We start from the raw sequence: 17,221 nt of genomic DNA, 5'->3' as shown, positions 1-17,221 counted from the left end.
AGAAATGACGGGTGGACATAGGGTTTAGGCTAGAGTACAATTAGCCCCCAAGTTATTGGTAATCTTATAATACCCCGCATCAAAGGGATCCCTCGCACATTTGAGGGTTGGATTAGAGAATGAGATTCACATTAAAAAAAAGTTAGCTTAAACGATATTTTAAATAAATTAATTCACTTACCTGTAATATTATTAGTTAATAATAATAAATCATAATATTATTTTTTTATTTTTTTTATAATTAACAATATTAATTTTTAAAATAAATTTAATATATATAATTGAAATATAAAAAATATTTTTAAATATTTTTAAAAATTATATGGCAGTAAAAATATATGAATATTATTTTATAAAGAATAAAATTTTCTATAATATAAATAATAAAAAATTACTTTATTTATTTATAAATAATATAAAACTAATTTTATAAAAGAATGTCAAATTTTAAATGTAATAAAAATATTTATTTTCTAAAAAGAAATATAAAAGTAAAAGAGTTTTGAGTTAGTCATATATGATGTTAATTAAGTTATTTATATTTGTTAAATATATGTTGATTTTATAAATTTTACTTAAAAGAAAAAAATATCAATTGTTATTAGAGAGATAAAAATAAAAAAATATGTCAATTAAGAAGGGAGGAAGAGAATGTAAGAAAAAAGAACTAATATAATAATTGATACTTTCGAAGACAATCAATCCAACAGTAAAAATAAACTCATGAATTGTTCATAATATTAAAATAAATTTATATCAGTAAAATTGTAAAATTTATTTTCTATATGGGCTCAATTATTATAACTATTATTGCTAGTAAAATATATTATAGCTATTATCAAATTTTATAATTTTGTACTTCGACTTTGCATTAGGTTCACATCATAGTTGAATTCACGTTCGGAAAGAAACTTCCATAGAAATCAAAGGTTGGATAATCACTCGAAATAAAATATATATACAATTGATCTATATCATAATTTGAATCTAATATATGCAATTCATACTTTTAGCAACCTTGAACCTTTTATTGTCAACTTAAAAATTTTTCATATGAAGATAATGTAGTTCAAGATGTTGAACTCTTCCTTTAAATATTTGAAGTTGGAGATTCAAATCCCAATGGATGTGTATGAGTAGTTGGGGTTGTGAATAAAAATAAAAACCTAAAATTTTTTCATTAGAATTATCTTACCGAAAGTCACGAAGCTAAGGCAGCCAAAAACCCTCTATCTTCAACCTTTGCGTTTTGTTAAGAATATGGGCGAAAATGAGAAGAAGGCAAGACTAAGATTGAGGGGGAAATAGTTGTACCGTGTGTGACTTAAGTTATAATTTCATTAAAAAGTTAATGTTGTGAGGAACATGCATTGTAAAATTCCAAACCAAAAAGTTATGTTTATTCTTTTGGTAAAAATTATGACCCACGTGTACCATTTTATATTGAAAAAACTGATTCTCTACCGATTAAGTCCCACTTGTCTTATGTTAATTTATGGAAATATGAACCTAAGGGCCTTTAGGTAATTATAAACTCCCCTCCTTCAAAACCGGAAAGCAATTATATGATGTTATGTCTAGATCACGGTAGAGTATTGAACCACATTCATAATATAAAGTATGTGTGTGGATCCGTTGAGCATATAGATGTTTTATTAGTAGGAATTATGAACAATGATATATCAGAGCTATTTTTGGTTAATGCTAAAATTAATATTTTGGAGTATATTAAGCATTACATTCTAAATAGTAGTAGATTCAAGATATTAAAAAGCGATGAAGAGCTTCGAGATTCAACATATGAGTTTTTAACTTATAGAAGAATACTTATTTATTTAGATATTTTGGATAAGTGTTGTCGGTGCTTATGAGTCAAAAAGTGATGATAACACATCCGAAGAATTTGTAGCCATAGACTCTAGTGATCTTTGAAATAACTATGCTGAAGGTGAAAAGAAAATAGCAGTGTTGGACAGAGTGAACATAATAATTGTATAGCTTATGGAGTAGAGCATACAGAGACGGAACTAAAAGTCGTGATAAGAAAAAACTAATTTCAAACTTACAAAATAATAAAATCTACTAATACATATATAAGATATATGTGTATTTATTTTCAGATAATTTATTTTTCTTATGACTATATTTTATAATGTTTGAAAATAACAAATTATAATACTTTAATATTTATATATTGTAAATATTTGGGTAAACTGTTTTTTTAGTCCCGTAACGGACCCCCTTATCATTTTAGTCCCGTAAGTGGAGCCTATCGCAAATTAGTCCCATAAGTGATAAATTTTCGTTGTTTTAGTCCTCCGGTGTCGGAGATGTCCGCATGGCTCGCCCGAGGTGACGTATCCGCCAGGTGTTCCGCCAGGTCAGCGACACCTGGCGGACACGTAGATTTATTTTTTTTTTTTCAGTTTTTAATTTTTTTTAAAAATTGGACTAAATAAAAAAATAAAAAATGCAAATAAAATTAAAAATAAATTAAAAATAAGTTTTTTAAAAAATTTTAAAAAAAATGAAAAAATAAAATAAAAAATCCATGTGTCCGCTAGCCTTTCTATAATGCGACGTCTGCTTCTAGCCTTTCTTTCTTCGCAGGTAAGATTGATCTATACATATAATTATATTATTATTATTATTATTAGTAAAATTATTATTAATATTATTATCATCGTCCATCTATATCATCATTATCATCACTTATTACTATTATATTATTATTATATATATATTATATTTTATATTTATCCTTATCGATATTTATCCGTTTAACAGTCTTTTCGATCATAATCAATATATAAAATAGGAATAAGATTTATTCCAAAATATTAATTTATTGATCCCAAAATATTATAAAAATATTTATTTGCTATAATAATATTATTTTATACACTCCAAAATCGGGGAATTACACTTGCTGTCTAAAAGCTTGTGGAAGCTACACCCTCTTGCTCTATAGAAGCACCGCAATTTGATGGAAGTTTTTGCCTTCAGCTCTGAGTCATTTGGACCTAGGGTCCAACAATTACCCTTCTAAAAAAAGGGATAAAATGTGAAACATATAAAGCTTTACCATTTTTTGGGATTTTCTTCTCGTGGAGCTTGCATCCGTAGGCCTTAATGTAAAATCTAGGTGTACAAACCCCTTTTGATTTTATCCCATAAGGCTCTACATCATTGATGTGACAACTGCAATTTTTGATTCCCGCATCGCTTGAAAGAAAAGACAATTAAGGGTTTTTTGGGCTTTATCTCAGCACTTACCTTCTTCACTATCATCTCCCTCGTTTTCTCTTTTCTTTTCCTTTGGATTTCCCCGTTTTGGTTAGTGAGTACAAGCGTCAATTCATATGGCTTCTCCGATGCTCATCCTTCCGGTGGTGTAAAAGAGCCCTTGCCAATGGCGGTGGTCCCTGGTCCGATTCGCTATTCCATGCCAGCCGAGGGACCTGTTCGCCCGTCTGCCGATGGAGAATCGTGGATTTTAACTCCATCGGCCGAGACGGAACTCGAAGAAGAGGAACTCCAGCGAATCATCGCAAGCGATGGAGTGTCTCCCCTGTTAATTGCGAAACCCTCCTATTCGTTGGCTCTTCAACAAGGTAGGGTTTTGACGCAATATCCTGATAGCGCGACCTTCAAGGAATGGACGGCGACTCTCGGTGGCTCAGTCGATACGCAGTGGGAAGCTTGTGGGATTGACAATATGATTACCTTCAGCCCACAGGTTTCTTATCCTAACTCCGATCTTCTTTTTGTACTCTTAGGGTTTTGGTGTCCAAAGGTGAATGGATTTTGTTTTCCTTTTGGCATGCTTTCCCCCACATTACTTGATACTGCGGTGTTGTTAGGTCTCCCCGTAACAGGGGATTATTACGCTCTACTCCTTGCCCCATCGAATGTTGTCGATTTTAGTATAGACTATTTGAAGTCTAGTTCGAAAATCTTACTATATGGGAAGTATGGGGCGCCAAACTTGAAACCCAACTTGCTAGATAACCATAGGACCTTCTTGATGCTTTGGGTGAATCGTTTTTTCGTAGGCTCGGCCGGTAGGAATCTGGTTAGGGAATATGAACTCTTAGTATCGTCGATAATGGAGGGTGATTGTTTAGAGCTTGCTCAATTCTTTTTAGGCCATTTGTATAGAACCCTTAATGATCTCCATGCTCGCCTAGCTCGTGAGGAACGTGTATCCACCCAAAAGGGACCTTTATGGTTTCTTCAAATATGGGCTGCTTTTATGTTTCCCGAGTTGTTTGACATACCGTGGTCGTTCTAAATTCCGGATGAAGAACGTATCGGTGTGTTTTTAGCTGGGTTTGAATGCTCCCGCAATGCTTTTTAAATTGCCGATTTCTTCTTGTCGTCGAGTAAACGGAGGACGTACGATTTTTTTCTTTGCCGGAGCGATCTCGCGGGCCCGATTGGTTTTCTAAGCCCCCGCCAGTAAAGAAGGATGGTTCCCCTAACTTGTCTTCCATTACTTCATCGTGGAACCAAGACTTAACCGCAAGGCCCTTGTTGTTGGGTTTAAAGCCTAAGTCTCGTTCTTTACCCGTTGGAGTAGAAGGATACTTCCCACAGTTGTATGCGCTTAGTTTGGACTCCGACAGACGACCCCGATGTATCGTTTCCATTTCCAAGGGCCCTTTCCTCCAGCGGCAAAGGATCTATCCTCCAATGATCTTGACATGTATCGGGGTTTGAATGCAGCCATTAAGGATTCGCCCCATCCTATCTTCGAAACCAAGGCCTCCACCGATTCGGCATTTGCAGACTGGTGGGAATCCTTACGGGGTATTCTTTTTACTGAACCTCCAGCTTCATAGCTATGCCGTTTCATTGATATAGATTTTGACAATAAGAGTTAAACAACCGATATTGCCACTGAGGAGGTTGAAAGCGCAGCTCCTGAGATCATCGTAGGTAAACTTTCATATATTCCTTGATTTTTGCTCACTAAATATTCGGCTTACCCTTTTTTTGTTCACAATGACGGACTCTTTCCCTGTACGTAGATCAACTCGGCATGCTAAGGCCAAAGCTACTGCCCCTACACCTTCGGAGAAGTGCCGTGCAACTATATCTCCCAAGACTCAGGTTCATATTCATCTCCACATACTTCTTCCGTGGATACTCATGATTTTCTCATTTGTATGTATCATTGTATCCAGCCCGCTAATAAAATTCACAAAGGCGTTGATCCAACCATGAAAATGAGAACCACGTCTCACACTATGGTGAATCCTTCTTCGAAGGTTTTTCCACCCAAAGCTTTTGTATCCAAGGTATTTCCATCGCCCAAACTGCATTTCTCTTCACACTCATATTAGAATGTTATTTTTCAATATCCTTTACCAGAAGACACCTTCGAGGATGTCGGAGACTCTTTTTTTGCCTCCAAACCGCACTTCTGCCCCACCTCGTGCAGGTCATGTTACTTCTGATTTGAATATTAGTCCGGAACATATTCGAGAGTATTTCATTGGGTGTCAGGATGCAACATCTACTTCGGCATACTCGAGTCAATTCCCTGGGGGCTTGGACGAACAATTCATCACCACATGCTTGGAAGCGTCCCCAGGAGATCTTGAGACCTTGAGTTCTTCCAGTTAGCTTTGCTAAATTTAGCAGAAGCCCTTTCTTATGCAAATCTTCCTAAGTCCATTCACGTGCAATGGATCGGCTTATCTTCCAAAGTAAACGTCTTTGCCCAGCGGCGCAGAATGGCAGAGGAAACCCAAGACTTTGGGAGGACGCACCTGGATCAGTTGGAAACATTAAGGAAACATAAGCAGTCTTTACAGGATGAATATTCGCGCACTGAGGATGAAGCTTCCAGTGCTTCAAATCAGCTTGAAGCTTCCCGCACCAAGGAATTAGTAAAACAGACTGAAGTGGCCCGTCTCCAAGCTCAGCTCGCCCAATTTGGTCCTAAGATTGCGGAGTTAGAACGGCTATTAGTGGAGAAGCGACGAACGCAAACTGATTTATATCGGAGGTCCCAGTGCCTAGATGCCCCCACAGCTGCTTTGTTGCAGAGGAAAGTTCTGTATGAGTTCAATGCCACTGATGGGGAGGCGACCTTGAATAAACTAGAGTCGGAATGGGGGACCCTGGTCTTTTTGTGGACAGTTTGCAAACCTTCAGTGCAGGTACTCTCTTCATCATCTCAAGGCCCTAACGATGGATATGTGGGGGATGCACCACCTTCTGTTCCTGTGAAAGATACTCCGATGGTTTCCAAGTCTGAACCTCCGCTTCAGACCGTTGCCGATGTCCAACCATCTATTGCTCATGTTGTGAGAGATTTGATGTTAGCCTTATAAGTGGCAGCAGACCGCAGCGCTTCTGACCCACCTTCGACTTCGACAATTCCAATTTCTGATGAGGCAACATCGATCCAAGAGGGCTTGGCTCCAACGGGTGTAGTTCCAAGCTCTAGTGGGACGGCCTTACCCTCGGAGGACCTAACTTCTATAGATACGGTTCTAGTGATTGGTAGAATAGTCCCGACTCTGGAAATTTCAACTTCAGTGGAAGCGGTGCCAGGTCCTGATGGAACATTTACAGCTTTAAAAAATCCGATTCCAACTCCGGCAGATCCAGTTCCTATGGAAGCAGCGCCAGGTCCTGATGGAACGGCTCTAGCTCTGGAAGATCTTATTCCGGCTCCGGCGGATCCAATTCCCATGGAAGCGGCACCATGTGCTGATAACTCCGGGGCAGCTGTAGACCCAGCCGCAAATGATACTTCTCCAACCGTACCTTGATTTAGGAACCATTCGCCTTCTTCCATGTTATCCGCAGTCTCACTTTCATTTTGTTTTATTTTGCACATTAGCGGCTTAATAGCCTGCTTTCATTTTTCCAGCGGTCTAGAAAAAACCTGCTCTCACTTTTCTTTGTATTTAGCGGTCTAAACAAGACCTGCTTTCACTTATCCATTTCATTCCTTCATTAGAACTCAAGTGGCGACATGTACCCCTTAAGGTGCTTAGCATTGATAAAATTTCTATGTTCCATCCCATCAATACTCATCAATCTATAAGCACCGTTAGGCAACACTTTACTCACTTGATATGGACCTTCCCACATAGGAGACCACTTCCCAAACGTATTATCTTTGAATCCTTCGGGTAACACTGCCTTCCGTACCAAATCTCCTTCGTGGAATGCTCGCCGACGTGCCTTTTTTTTGTAAGCTCGTGCTACTTTCGCTTTATTCATTCGTATATTCTCCAAGGCCATCATCCGATCTTCATGTACGTCATCCAACCTCTGTAACATAGCTGTGTCATATTGCTCGGGATTGAGCAAATTCTGCTTCAACACTCGTAAAGATGATACCGTTATTTCCAATGGCAATATCGCTTCTTGCCCAGAGACTAGTTGGAATGGGGTGCAACCAGTGGCTTTATTTCGGATTGCCTACAGGCCCATAAAGCCTCCCCCAACACTTCGTGCCATCTTCTTGGGTTATCTTCCACGGCCTTTTTAATTACTCCAATTAAGACCTTATTGGCTGCTTCGGCCTGCCCATTTGTTTGCGCATAATACGGGGATGAATGCAAAAGATAAATCCCGTACTGTGCGGAAAAAGGCGGCCACTCTATCATTGGTAAAAACAGTACCTTGATCGGCGGTAATCGCTTGAGGAATTCCATACCGGTGAATAATGTGTTCTTTAACGAACTTTATCACTTCTTAATATGTTACGTTGGCCAATGGTACAGCTTCTATCCACTTTGTGAAATAATCCGTGGCCACCAATATGAACAAGTGTTGTCTGGAGGATAATGGATGAATCTTACCGATGATATCGATCGCCCATCCCTGGAATGGCCATGGTTTCACAACTGCATGCATTTTTTCCGCTGGAATTCAGATCAAAGGACCATATTGCTGACACGATTCATATCCTTGAGCATACTTGATGCAGTCTTCTATCATTGATGGCCAAACATACCCATACCGTCGGATCATCCATCTCATGACTAATCCGGATCTGTGTGCTCCACAAACTCCTTCATGCACTTCTCCCATCACCTTCATGGCTTTTTGAGTATATACACATTTCATTAACATTCCATCGGCGGCTCTGCAAAAAAGATATCCGTCAATCAAAGTATATTTCAGGGATATCCGTCAATCAAAGTATATTTCAGGGCTTGCTTCCGTAGCTTTTCAGGAGTATCACCGGTTGGTTGTTCCAAATACTTTCTTAGTTCCATACGCCAATCCTCCACTTCCACTGTGCACAGACATACTCGCCCTGACTTGAACTTTCCTCCGGCGGACGATTTATACCCAGAGGCTTCTTGAGCTAAATCATCAGCTACTCCATTTTCAGCTCGAGGTATGAATTCCACCATTGCCTCGTCAAAATTTTGCAACATCGTGACTACATCCATTCGAAGGTTTTTCAATTTTTCATCTTTTTATTGGAACTCACCGGAAATTTGCTTCAGAATCAATTGTAAATCACCTTGAACTCTGATCGCCTTAGCTCCCTTTTTATGGAGAATCCTCAGTCCAACTAATAATGCTTCATACTCCACTTGATTATTAGTAAATCCGGGTGCCAATGGTCTGGCAACGGCCCACTTTCTTCTCCATGGGCTCTCAATAAAGATCCCAGCTCTAGCGCTGGTTTACGTGCTAGAACCATCAAACTTCAAGATCTATGGCATCGGACTAATAACAGCTTCCATACGATCAGCCGCTCGGTCAGATACCGAGCTCGGATGATCTGCCAAAGAATTAGCAATGACTTGCCCTTTAACAGCTTTAATTGGTACATATCGTAAATCAAATCCGGCTAGTTTTACAGCCCATTTCGCTTGCCTCCCTCTTAAATCTGGCCTACTTAATAAATATCTCAAAATACCGACATGACACACCACTTTCGTCTCCCTCAGGGCCAAATAATATTCAAGTTTCGTGAAAGTATAAAACAAGGCATGACATAATTTTTCCATAGGAGTGTACCTTGTCTTTGCATCATTCATTACCTTACTAAGGTAAAAAAATGGCACGTTCGCTTCTATCGGGAGCCTCTTGCGCTAGTAAGCAACCGACCATATTCTCAGTGGCCGAAACATATAAGCGTAGAGTTTTGCCTGCTTGCGGTGGCATCAACACTGGCGGATTGGCCAGAGCTTCTGTAATAGCTTCGAAAGCCTGCTGGTGTGGCGGCTTCCATACAAATTTCTTCATCTTCCGCAATTTTGAGTAACGTAGAAAAAGCTTTAAGCTTGCATGCAACATTTGAAACAAATCTTCGCAAAAAGTTCACCTGCCCAAGGAATCCTTGGAGCTATTTCAGATTTTCAGGCGGTCGGGCATTGATGATAGTTTTCGTCTTGTTACTATCCACCTCGATACCTTTATTATGTACCATGAAACCGAAAAAGTTTCCGGAAGCCACCCCGAATGCGCATTTTTTTGGATTCATCTTCAAATTATAGTGCCTCATTCGCCAGAAAGCTTGCTCGAGATCCACCAGATGTTCCGGAAAACTCTTGGATTTCACCACGATGTCATCGATGTAAACTTCCACAGACTATCCAATTAAATCGTGGAATATGGGGTTCATTGCTTGCTGGTAAGTCGCTCCAGCATTCTTCAACCAAAATGGCATTACCACACATTCATATACTCCAAGGGCCCCTGGGCATCGGAATGCCGTTTTTGCAACATTCTCCTCGGCTATGAAAATCTGATTATAGCCAGGATACCCATCCATAAATGACAGACTCCCGTTCATGGCGGCTGCATCCACTAACGTATTCATCTTTTGGTGTTGCTAAATTCAAATTGCGGTAATCTACGCATACCCATAATTTGCCAATTTTCTCGAGTACAGGAACAATGTTGGCCACCCATTCCGGGTATCGACAAGTCCGGATGAATCCTGCCCCCAAGAGCCGCAGAATTTCTTCCTTAATCTTTTGGTACACATCTGGATTAAACCTTCACGGTGGCTGCTTGTGGGGTTTGTATCGGACTTTTATGGGTAGTCGATGTTCCACGAGTTCTCGAGCCAAGCCTGGAATTTCATCGTAATCCCAAGATAAACAATCCCGGTATTCCTTTATAAGTTACCAAGTCGGCTTGATCTTCTGATGTTAACAATGCACTAACCTTGGTAATTCGTGAAACTTCATTGATACTTAAATCAACATCCTCCAACGGGTCTTGGGCCTGGAACGCTGGATGTGTTTTGTGCACGTGGGATGATGGTAATTCTACTTCACCGGCGATTTCTTTGGATGGTTCTGAACTACCAATGGAATTTGTTATGAGCAGTTCTGGACCTTCTACGGGGTCTGCTCTGGCTAGCTCTGGACATTGCGTAACGGAGCCTGTTTCGGGCGGCTCAAGGTTTTCCAAGGAGCCAGTTTTGGACGGCTCCGAACTCGCAATAGAGCCTGTTCCGAGCAGGTCATATTGAATTTCATCGTATTCAAAATTCATCATAGTCTTCTTCATTCATAGGCCGTGGATCGGCCTTCACTTAAACCCTGAAATGCTTATCACTAAACACACATTCATAATTTCTTCCGTTAGGAATGGAGGCGATCACTTCCGACAATGGAATCATCTTCGAATAGTAGAAAGTCGCATCTACAGCTGTGACCTCCGTTGCAAATGGATCTTTCTCCGCTTGCACTTCTTGAACCTCGTTGACATCCTAAAATACCAACTTCTGGTGTAAAGTCGACGGGACACACTCGCAGGCATGAATTCAATCCCGCCCTAACAATGCTGCATACGACATACAGCTGTCTATTATCACAAACGCTGAGGAAAACTTCTTTGTGCCAACTTGCACCTCAGCAGTAGCAATTCCCGCCGGCTTGTACGAATTTCCCATAAAATCTGTGGCTCGTACTAAGGTTGGTATTAAATAATGTTTTGTCTTTCCTAATTTTTTGAATGTTCGAAATGGCATCACATTAGCAAATGCACCACCGTCTATCATTACTCTATCCACAGGTCGTCCTTCCATTAAAGCTCGAATGTACAGGGGCTTCACATGTTTATTTTGCCCGAACCCAATTCAATCAAATGTGAATGTTGTCACTACGTCATTCCATTCTGCAACTGGCTCTTCATCTACGATCACTCCCTCGTAATTCTGCTCCCCTTCTTGACATGACCCGACCGCGTATGATTAGGCCCATAATAATTTCCTTAGCAACAAAATTCAATAGAGAAGGAAGAAGAAAATATAGTGCAAAGAATGTGAATTAAAATGGATGACAACCAATCACGAGAATAAGTCTCAGACCTGAAATCAAAACCATAGTTAAAACACAAACAATAGGCTAAATCTCACTGCAAAGGATTGAAAGCCACGAACCGATGGAATCACTCCAAAGACCCGATTTGAAATAAGAGGGGATAAAGAAGAAAGGATAGTGCAGATAATGTGAATTAATATGGATGATAACCAACAACGAGAATAAGTCTCGGACCTAAAATCAAACTATAGATTAAAACACAAACAATAGGCTAAATCTCACTGGAAAGGATTGGAAGCTACAAACCGATGGAATCACTCTAAAAACCCTATTTGAAATATCTAAGTAGGAGGAAATCACATTCTAGCACTAGACAAATATTGAGAGGGAACAATAAAGAAATTTTATTCAAGATTCACTCTACTCTATTATAATGATAGACAAGGGCCTTATATAGAGGTCCTTGAGGAAAATAAAAGACAACAAATAATAAAGGAAACAAATAAAAGGTAGGTCTAACTATAAGGAAACAAATAATAAAGAAAGTTCTAGACATGAAATTATATTATATGGAAACTTATAATAAAAGGTAATATATAATTAGGTAACTTTGAGATTCTTCTATAATTATTTGTTGTCTTAATCTTGAAGTCCCGGCTCTTGTGATCCTGGCCTCGGGATGACTCGGTTAGGTGACCTTTGAGTCGGATAAAAAGGAATTGTAATGTCTAGCACATCCATCTTCAATAATTGTTTTTCTAAGTTTGAACGGCCGCATCATTCCCCTTTTCTTGAAAAGTACTATTGTTCTCCCGAACATGATATTCCTCGACTCTACGGCTCACAAGAAGACTCAATTTTTTCAAAGACAATAACAAGAAAAATCTGAAACAAAGTAGACAAGGAAAATATTGTAGAGGACGAAACAGTTAACAAATACCACAAATTGATTTCTTTTTCTTTTTCTTTTTTTGGATTTTTTTGCCTTTTTTTTCAACTTTTCCTTTTTTTTTACGTTTTCTTTTTTTCAAATAGAACCGTGATATCAATCAAGAGATTTTATCAACTAGCTCTGATACCAGATGACACGGCCCGACCGTGTATGATTATGCCCATAATAATTTCCTTAGCAACAAAATTCAATAGAGAAAGAACATGAAAAGATAGTGCAAAGAATGTGAATTAACATGGATGATAACCAACCACGAGAATAAGTCTCAGACCTGAAATCAAAACCATAGTTAAAACACAAACAATAGGCTAAATCCAACTGCAAATGATTGGAAGCCACGAACCGATGGAATCACTCTAAAGACCCGATTTGAAATATCTAAGTGGGAGGAAATCACATCATAGCACTAGACAAATATTGAGAGGGAACAATAAAGAAATTTTATTCAAGATTCACTCTACTCTATTACAATGATAGACAAGGACCGCATATAGAGGTCTTTGAGGAAAATAAAAGACAACAAATAATAAAGGAAACAAATAAAAGGTAAGTCTAACTATAAGGAAAAAAATAATAACTATAAGGAAACAAATAATAAGGAAAATTCTATATATGAAATTATATTATATGGAAACTTGTAATAAAAGGTAATATATAATTAGGTAACTTTGAGATTCTTCCATAATTATTTATTGTCTTAGTCTTGAAGTCCCGGCTCTTGTGATCTTGGCCTCGGGATGACTCGGTTGGGTGACCTTTGATTCGGATAAAAAGGAATTGTAATGTCTAGCACATTCATCTTCAATAATCGTTTTTCTGAGCTTGGATGGCCGCGTCACTTCTGGAGCTTTGAACTCAGACGGAAACAACTCAACGACCGATAATTGGCCAGATTTAGCATCAAGCTCCTTCGGCTATGTAGCTTTCGGCACCTATCGGCGTTGCCATTTTGGAGCAGGTCCGGCGCTCGGCATAGGAAAAATCAAGCAAGGTTGCAACTCTTGATTTTTCCGAGGTCTTTCCTTTTGTTCCTTAAATTTTGGGGCTTTCCCATCCCAATTCATCGTTTGTTGAACCTCTGATTCATTTTTCTTACCCTTTGCCCTCGCATTATTCTAATTTAGCTGAATACCTTCAGCTTCCAGCGTAGCCTGTAATCATTTTCTTTGTGCCCTTCTTTTCTAGGAATGCGTAAGGTCACCCATTGCCCTCCTGGCATTTGCCTCCGGCACATTGACTATTCACTTCTCCGAATCTACTACTGATGGAGGCTTCCACGTCGTTTTTGGAGTAATGGTAATCTAATTGGCGGATGTAATAGTCCAAACTCGCTTTCCACTAGCGACTTTCACCTCAGCCACAGTGGCATCCGGCTTGATATTTGAGCTTGGAGCTGCGGCTTTAGTCATCACGTTATTGCGTTCCCGAACTTCCCTAGCATTTGGAATCGTCACTTTTAGATTAGGGCTCCGCTCTACAACTCTAGGTTTCTTACCTCCACCATTTTCATTAGGCGTATCTCCTACAAACAACCTATCAATGACTGAACCTCGTTGTGGTATCCTAGGTCCGAGTCGTTCATGAACCGGCTGCCGAACCGGTTGCTTCCCTTTGTGTTGTCTCTTGAGACCTTCTGTGGACATGGTGTTGATGGACGAAGCCGGAAACGAATTTGCGTCCACTTACATACTCTTCTCTGCTAATTTTAATCTGCTCTCATCTAAGGCCTTCTGGATTGTATTTCGTAGGTACGTACAATTGGCGGTAGCACGTGTATAGCTCCCATGTCACTTACAATACACTTTTCCTTTCAGTTCCTCTGGTGACGGCACTCCCTGCCTGTCCCGGAGTTTGATTTATTTGTCCTTCAACAGATGATCAAATATCTGTTAGACTTTAGACACATCGAAGGTATACTGCGCACCTCCGATCTCCTTGCCCTTTGTAGGCCATAATGCCAAACAAGAATGGGTATTTCCTTTAAGCAGCTCAGCGGCCAACATATCTTGTTCCTCAAAGTATTCCTCATCGGCTGGAATTTCATCATCTGCACAACATGTTACTCCGGCTTTTCCATCTTTCTTCCACCTTCCAACTTTAGCATCCCATCTCTCTCGGATGAGCTTTTCTGCTCTCATTTCCAGTGCACTTAAATGTGAAAAATCTTGGGATATTGTGCCATAGGCTCATCATCCCATATCTGGAATTTGTACCGTGCACCGCATTTTAGCCTGCCGAAATCTTTCCAGAAATTGTGCCACAGGCTCATCACACCACTGTTTTACAGCTACCAAATGGGATATTGTAGTCTCCACCCGCGGCGCATAAAAACGGTCATGGAAAAGCCTCTCCAAATCTGACCAAGACTGCACGGTACCTGGGGCCAATGACGTATACCACGAAAATGTAGTACTCGTTAGAGATAAAGAAAATAATTGCAAACAATACTAGTAATGTCCTCCCAAGTCTCCGCATTTAGCTATAAATTTCCCAATATGCTCTATCGTTGATCTTCCATCTTTGCCCAAGAACAATGTAAAATCTGGTGCTTTATTTCGAACAGGCAACGACATCATCTTACTTACCCAAGTTGGATAAGGTCTTTGATACACCGGTCGCTCTTAAAATTTCATTCGTGGAAAAGCCCTTCGTATACTTTCCACTAATATGTCGGTGTCTATCAATGGTTGGGCATCCTGCTGATTAGGAATCAACGGCTGCCCTCCTGGTACCCAAGCTTGGCCAGCCATTCCTCCATGAGGGACAACGGCATATGGAGCCTGCCGAACTCATGGCTGTGAAGGTGCGTTCCATGTAGGCTGACCTGTGAACTACCCGACAATGTTGTCCCTATATGGGTTCCGTAAACACCGCTTCCAACGACATCCGGTCCTCCCACCATCTGAGGGCCAAAGCCTCCACTGGTCTGCCGTCCTTGTGGGCGTGGGAGAATCGTTACATTGCCAAACTGCAATCCTGCTCCACCCGTCGGCCCCCTGGGCGATTTAGCATTTCCACGACCTAAGCTTGAGTCGAAATTCCCTATGAGGGATGGATTCCCTCCACCAGATGGAGCTATTCCTCTCGGACCTCCATGTATAGTTCCTGAAATTTCAGAATTCTAAACTCCACTACCCGCTGCTCGACGTTCTTCTTCGCGAATCTGAAATGCTTCATTTCTTACAGTTGGCCAATTGCCTAGAGATTTTGTATGCGATATCCTCGATTCCAGCCTGAATACATTGATTCACTTCTCTGCGTACCATATCCACCATCGTTTCAATTGATGATGATTCTTCTTCTTTTCTGAGCCTTGGGGTGCGGCTTCCATTTGGGTGAACTGGTGTTCCTATTCCAGTGTTTCATGCACCTATGTTCATACCTTAGTTCTGATTCTTGTTTTCCATGGTGATCACCTTACTGCTACGAAGTTGCATACATAAACTCAACTTGGTCCCACTAGGCGTGCCAATTGTTAGAACTTTAAATTCAGAAGTTCCAAAATAGTTCGTTGATTCCATCGGTGTGGGTTCTGGAAGTACTCCAAAGAGCCAATCCGTCGTTGGGTAACTGAGATCTCACACGATTGATCGAACTAAACTAAGATAATCTATGGAAAGCACGTAAAATAAATGGAAAGAAGCATAAAAGCATGTAACTTGAATTAAATTGCATAAAATGAAACTAAAAACATGAAAAGAAAATAGAAAAATATACAATTTGATCTTCTTGTGCATGTGTGTGTTGTGTTTTTTTCCTAGTTTTAATCCTAAGCTAAAATAATCGTCTCTTCCCCTAAAAAGGACAGTTCCAATTATTCCTCCACCACTCTCAACCGCCTGGTAACCTTTTTCCATCAGCTCCCAACCGCTTCCATTGCCTCTGGACCAGGTTTCATTCGTTTTGAGCATATTCCATTGTTTCTGGACCGGGTTCCATTCATTTTGAACATCTTCCATTATCTCTGGACCGGGTTCCATTCGCTCAGAACTTCTTCCATTGCTTTTGGATCAGATCTGTAACTTACCCTGACTTGCTTCCATCATACTCCTAGCCAGTCTACGGGGATAAGCCCCCAACAGCCTCGAGTTACATGGAATCCGTCTTCTTCTTTCTTTTGGTTTGACCTATAGAACCTTCTATATAGAACATGTAGGTGCCGAGGTCTTCCATTGATGTTACAAAGTTACCAACCCAGGGTCGATGAAGCACTATTTAAAGGCCTTTGGAAACTACACCCTCTTACTCTGTGGAAGCACCGCAGTCTGAGGGAAATAAAGAAAAAAAAGTAAATGGGGAAAGAAGAATAAGACATGGCCATACCTTATATACTGTGATCCGTGTGGCTACGTGCCAAAAAAAATAAAAATAGGAATTTTCTGTAAAAATTCATTCATAAATATGTTTATATAAAATAAAATAGAATAATTTTAAAATAAAAATATAAAAAATATTATGTTATTACTTGTTATAACAATAAAAATAATATTAATAAAAATTAATAATTATTATAATATATCAAATTAATAATGTACTATTAAATTTAAATATAAATATAAATATTATTATTATTATTACAAAATACACCATTAATCATTTTGCCCTAATTACTACACATTCACCGCCACTGCCACTGCACCTGCACCAGGTTCTCCTCTTTCTTCTTCTTAGAGGGTGTTTGGCAAACAGCGTATTGAAGAGCTTTTACCTTATTGAACAGCTTTGAGCTGTTTGACCAGTCAAAAAATTAATTTAGGTGTTTGGTAAATTAGTTTTTTAAAGAGCTTTTTGGACTCAAAAAACTAATTTTTGAAAAGCTCATCTACCCAGCGTTTTGAAAGAGCTTTTTCATTTTAATTTTTGTTATTCTTTATTTACCCTTAAAACTTAATTATTAATTTTATACATATAAATATATTTTTATAGCAGTATTTATTGATTATTTTTAATATATTTAATTTATTAAATTATATTTTTATTTTTGTAAATTTAAAATAATAATTAC

At 39.2% G+C, this 17,221-nt stretch overlaps 1 protein-coding gene across 1 annotated transcript; it reads right to left on the bottom strand.

The window, feature by feature from the left end:
* Positions 1-6,975: 6,975 nt before the first annotated feature.
* Positions 6,976-7,682, bottom strand: LOC127252816 (uncharacterized). The gene is made up of 2 exons (XM_051277145.1): positions 7,533-7,682; positions 6,976-7,446 (listed from the first exon to the last, which is right to left on the bottom strand). The coding sequence occupies exons 1-2, from the start codon at positions 7,680-7,682 to the stop codon at positions 6,976-6,978; spliced, it is 621 nt and encodes a 206-aa protein (XP_051133102.1).
* Positions 7,683-17,221: the final 9,539 nt, after the last annotated feature.

This window comes from Andrographis paniculata, unplaced genomic scaffold (assembly GCF_009805555.1).
Source record: "Andrographis paniculata isolate CXL003 unplaced genomic scaffold, ASM980555v1 Contig49END, whole genome shotgun sequence".
Lineage (NCBI taxonomy): Eukaryota > Viridiplantae > Streptophyta > Magnoliopsida > Lamiales > Acanthaceae > Andrographis > Andrographis paniculata.
The sequence above is the reverse complement of the archived record's forward strand: the minus strand, read 5'-3'. Positions and strand labels throughout refer to the sequence as shown.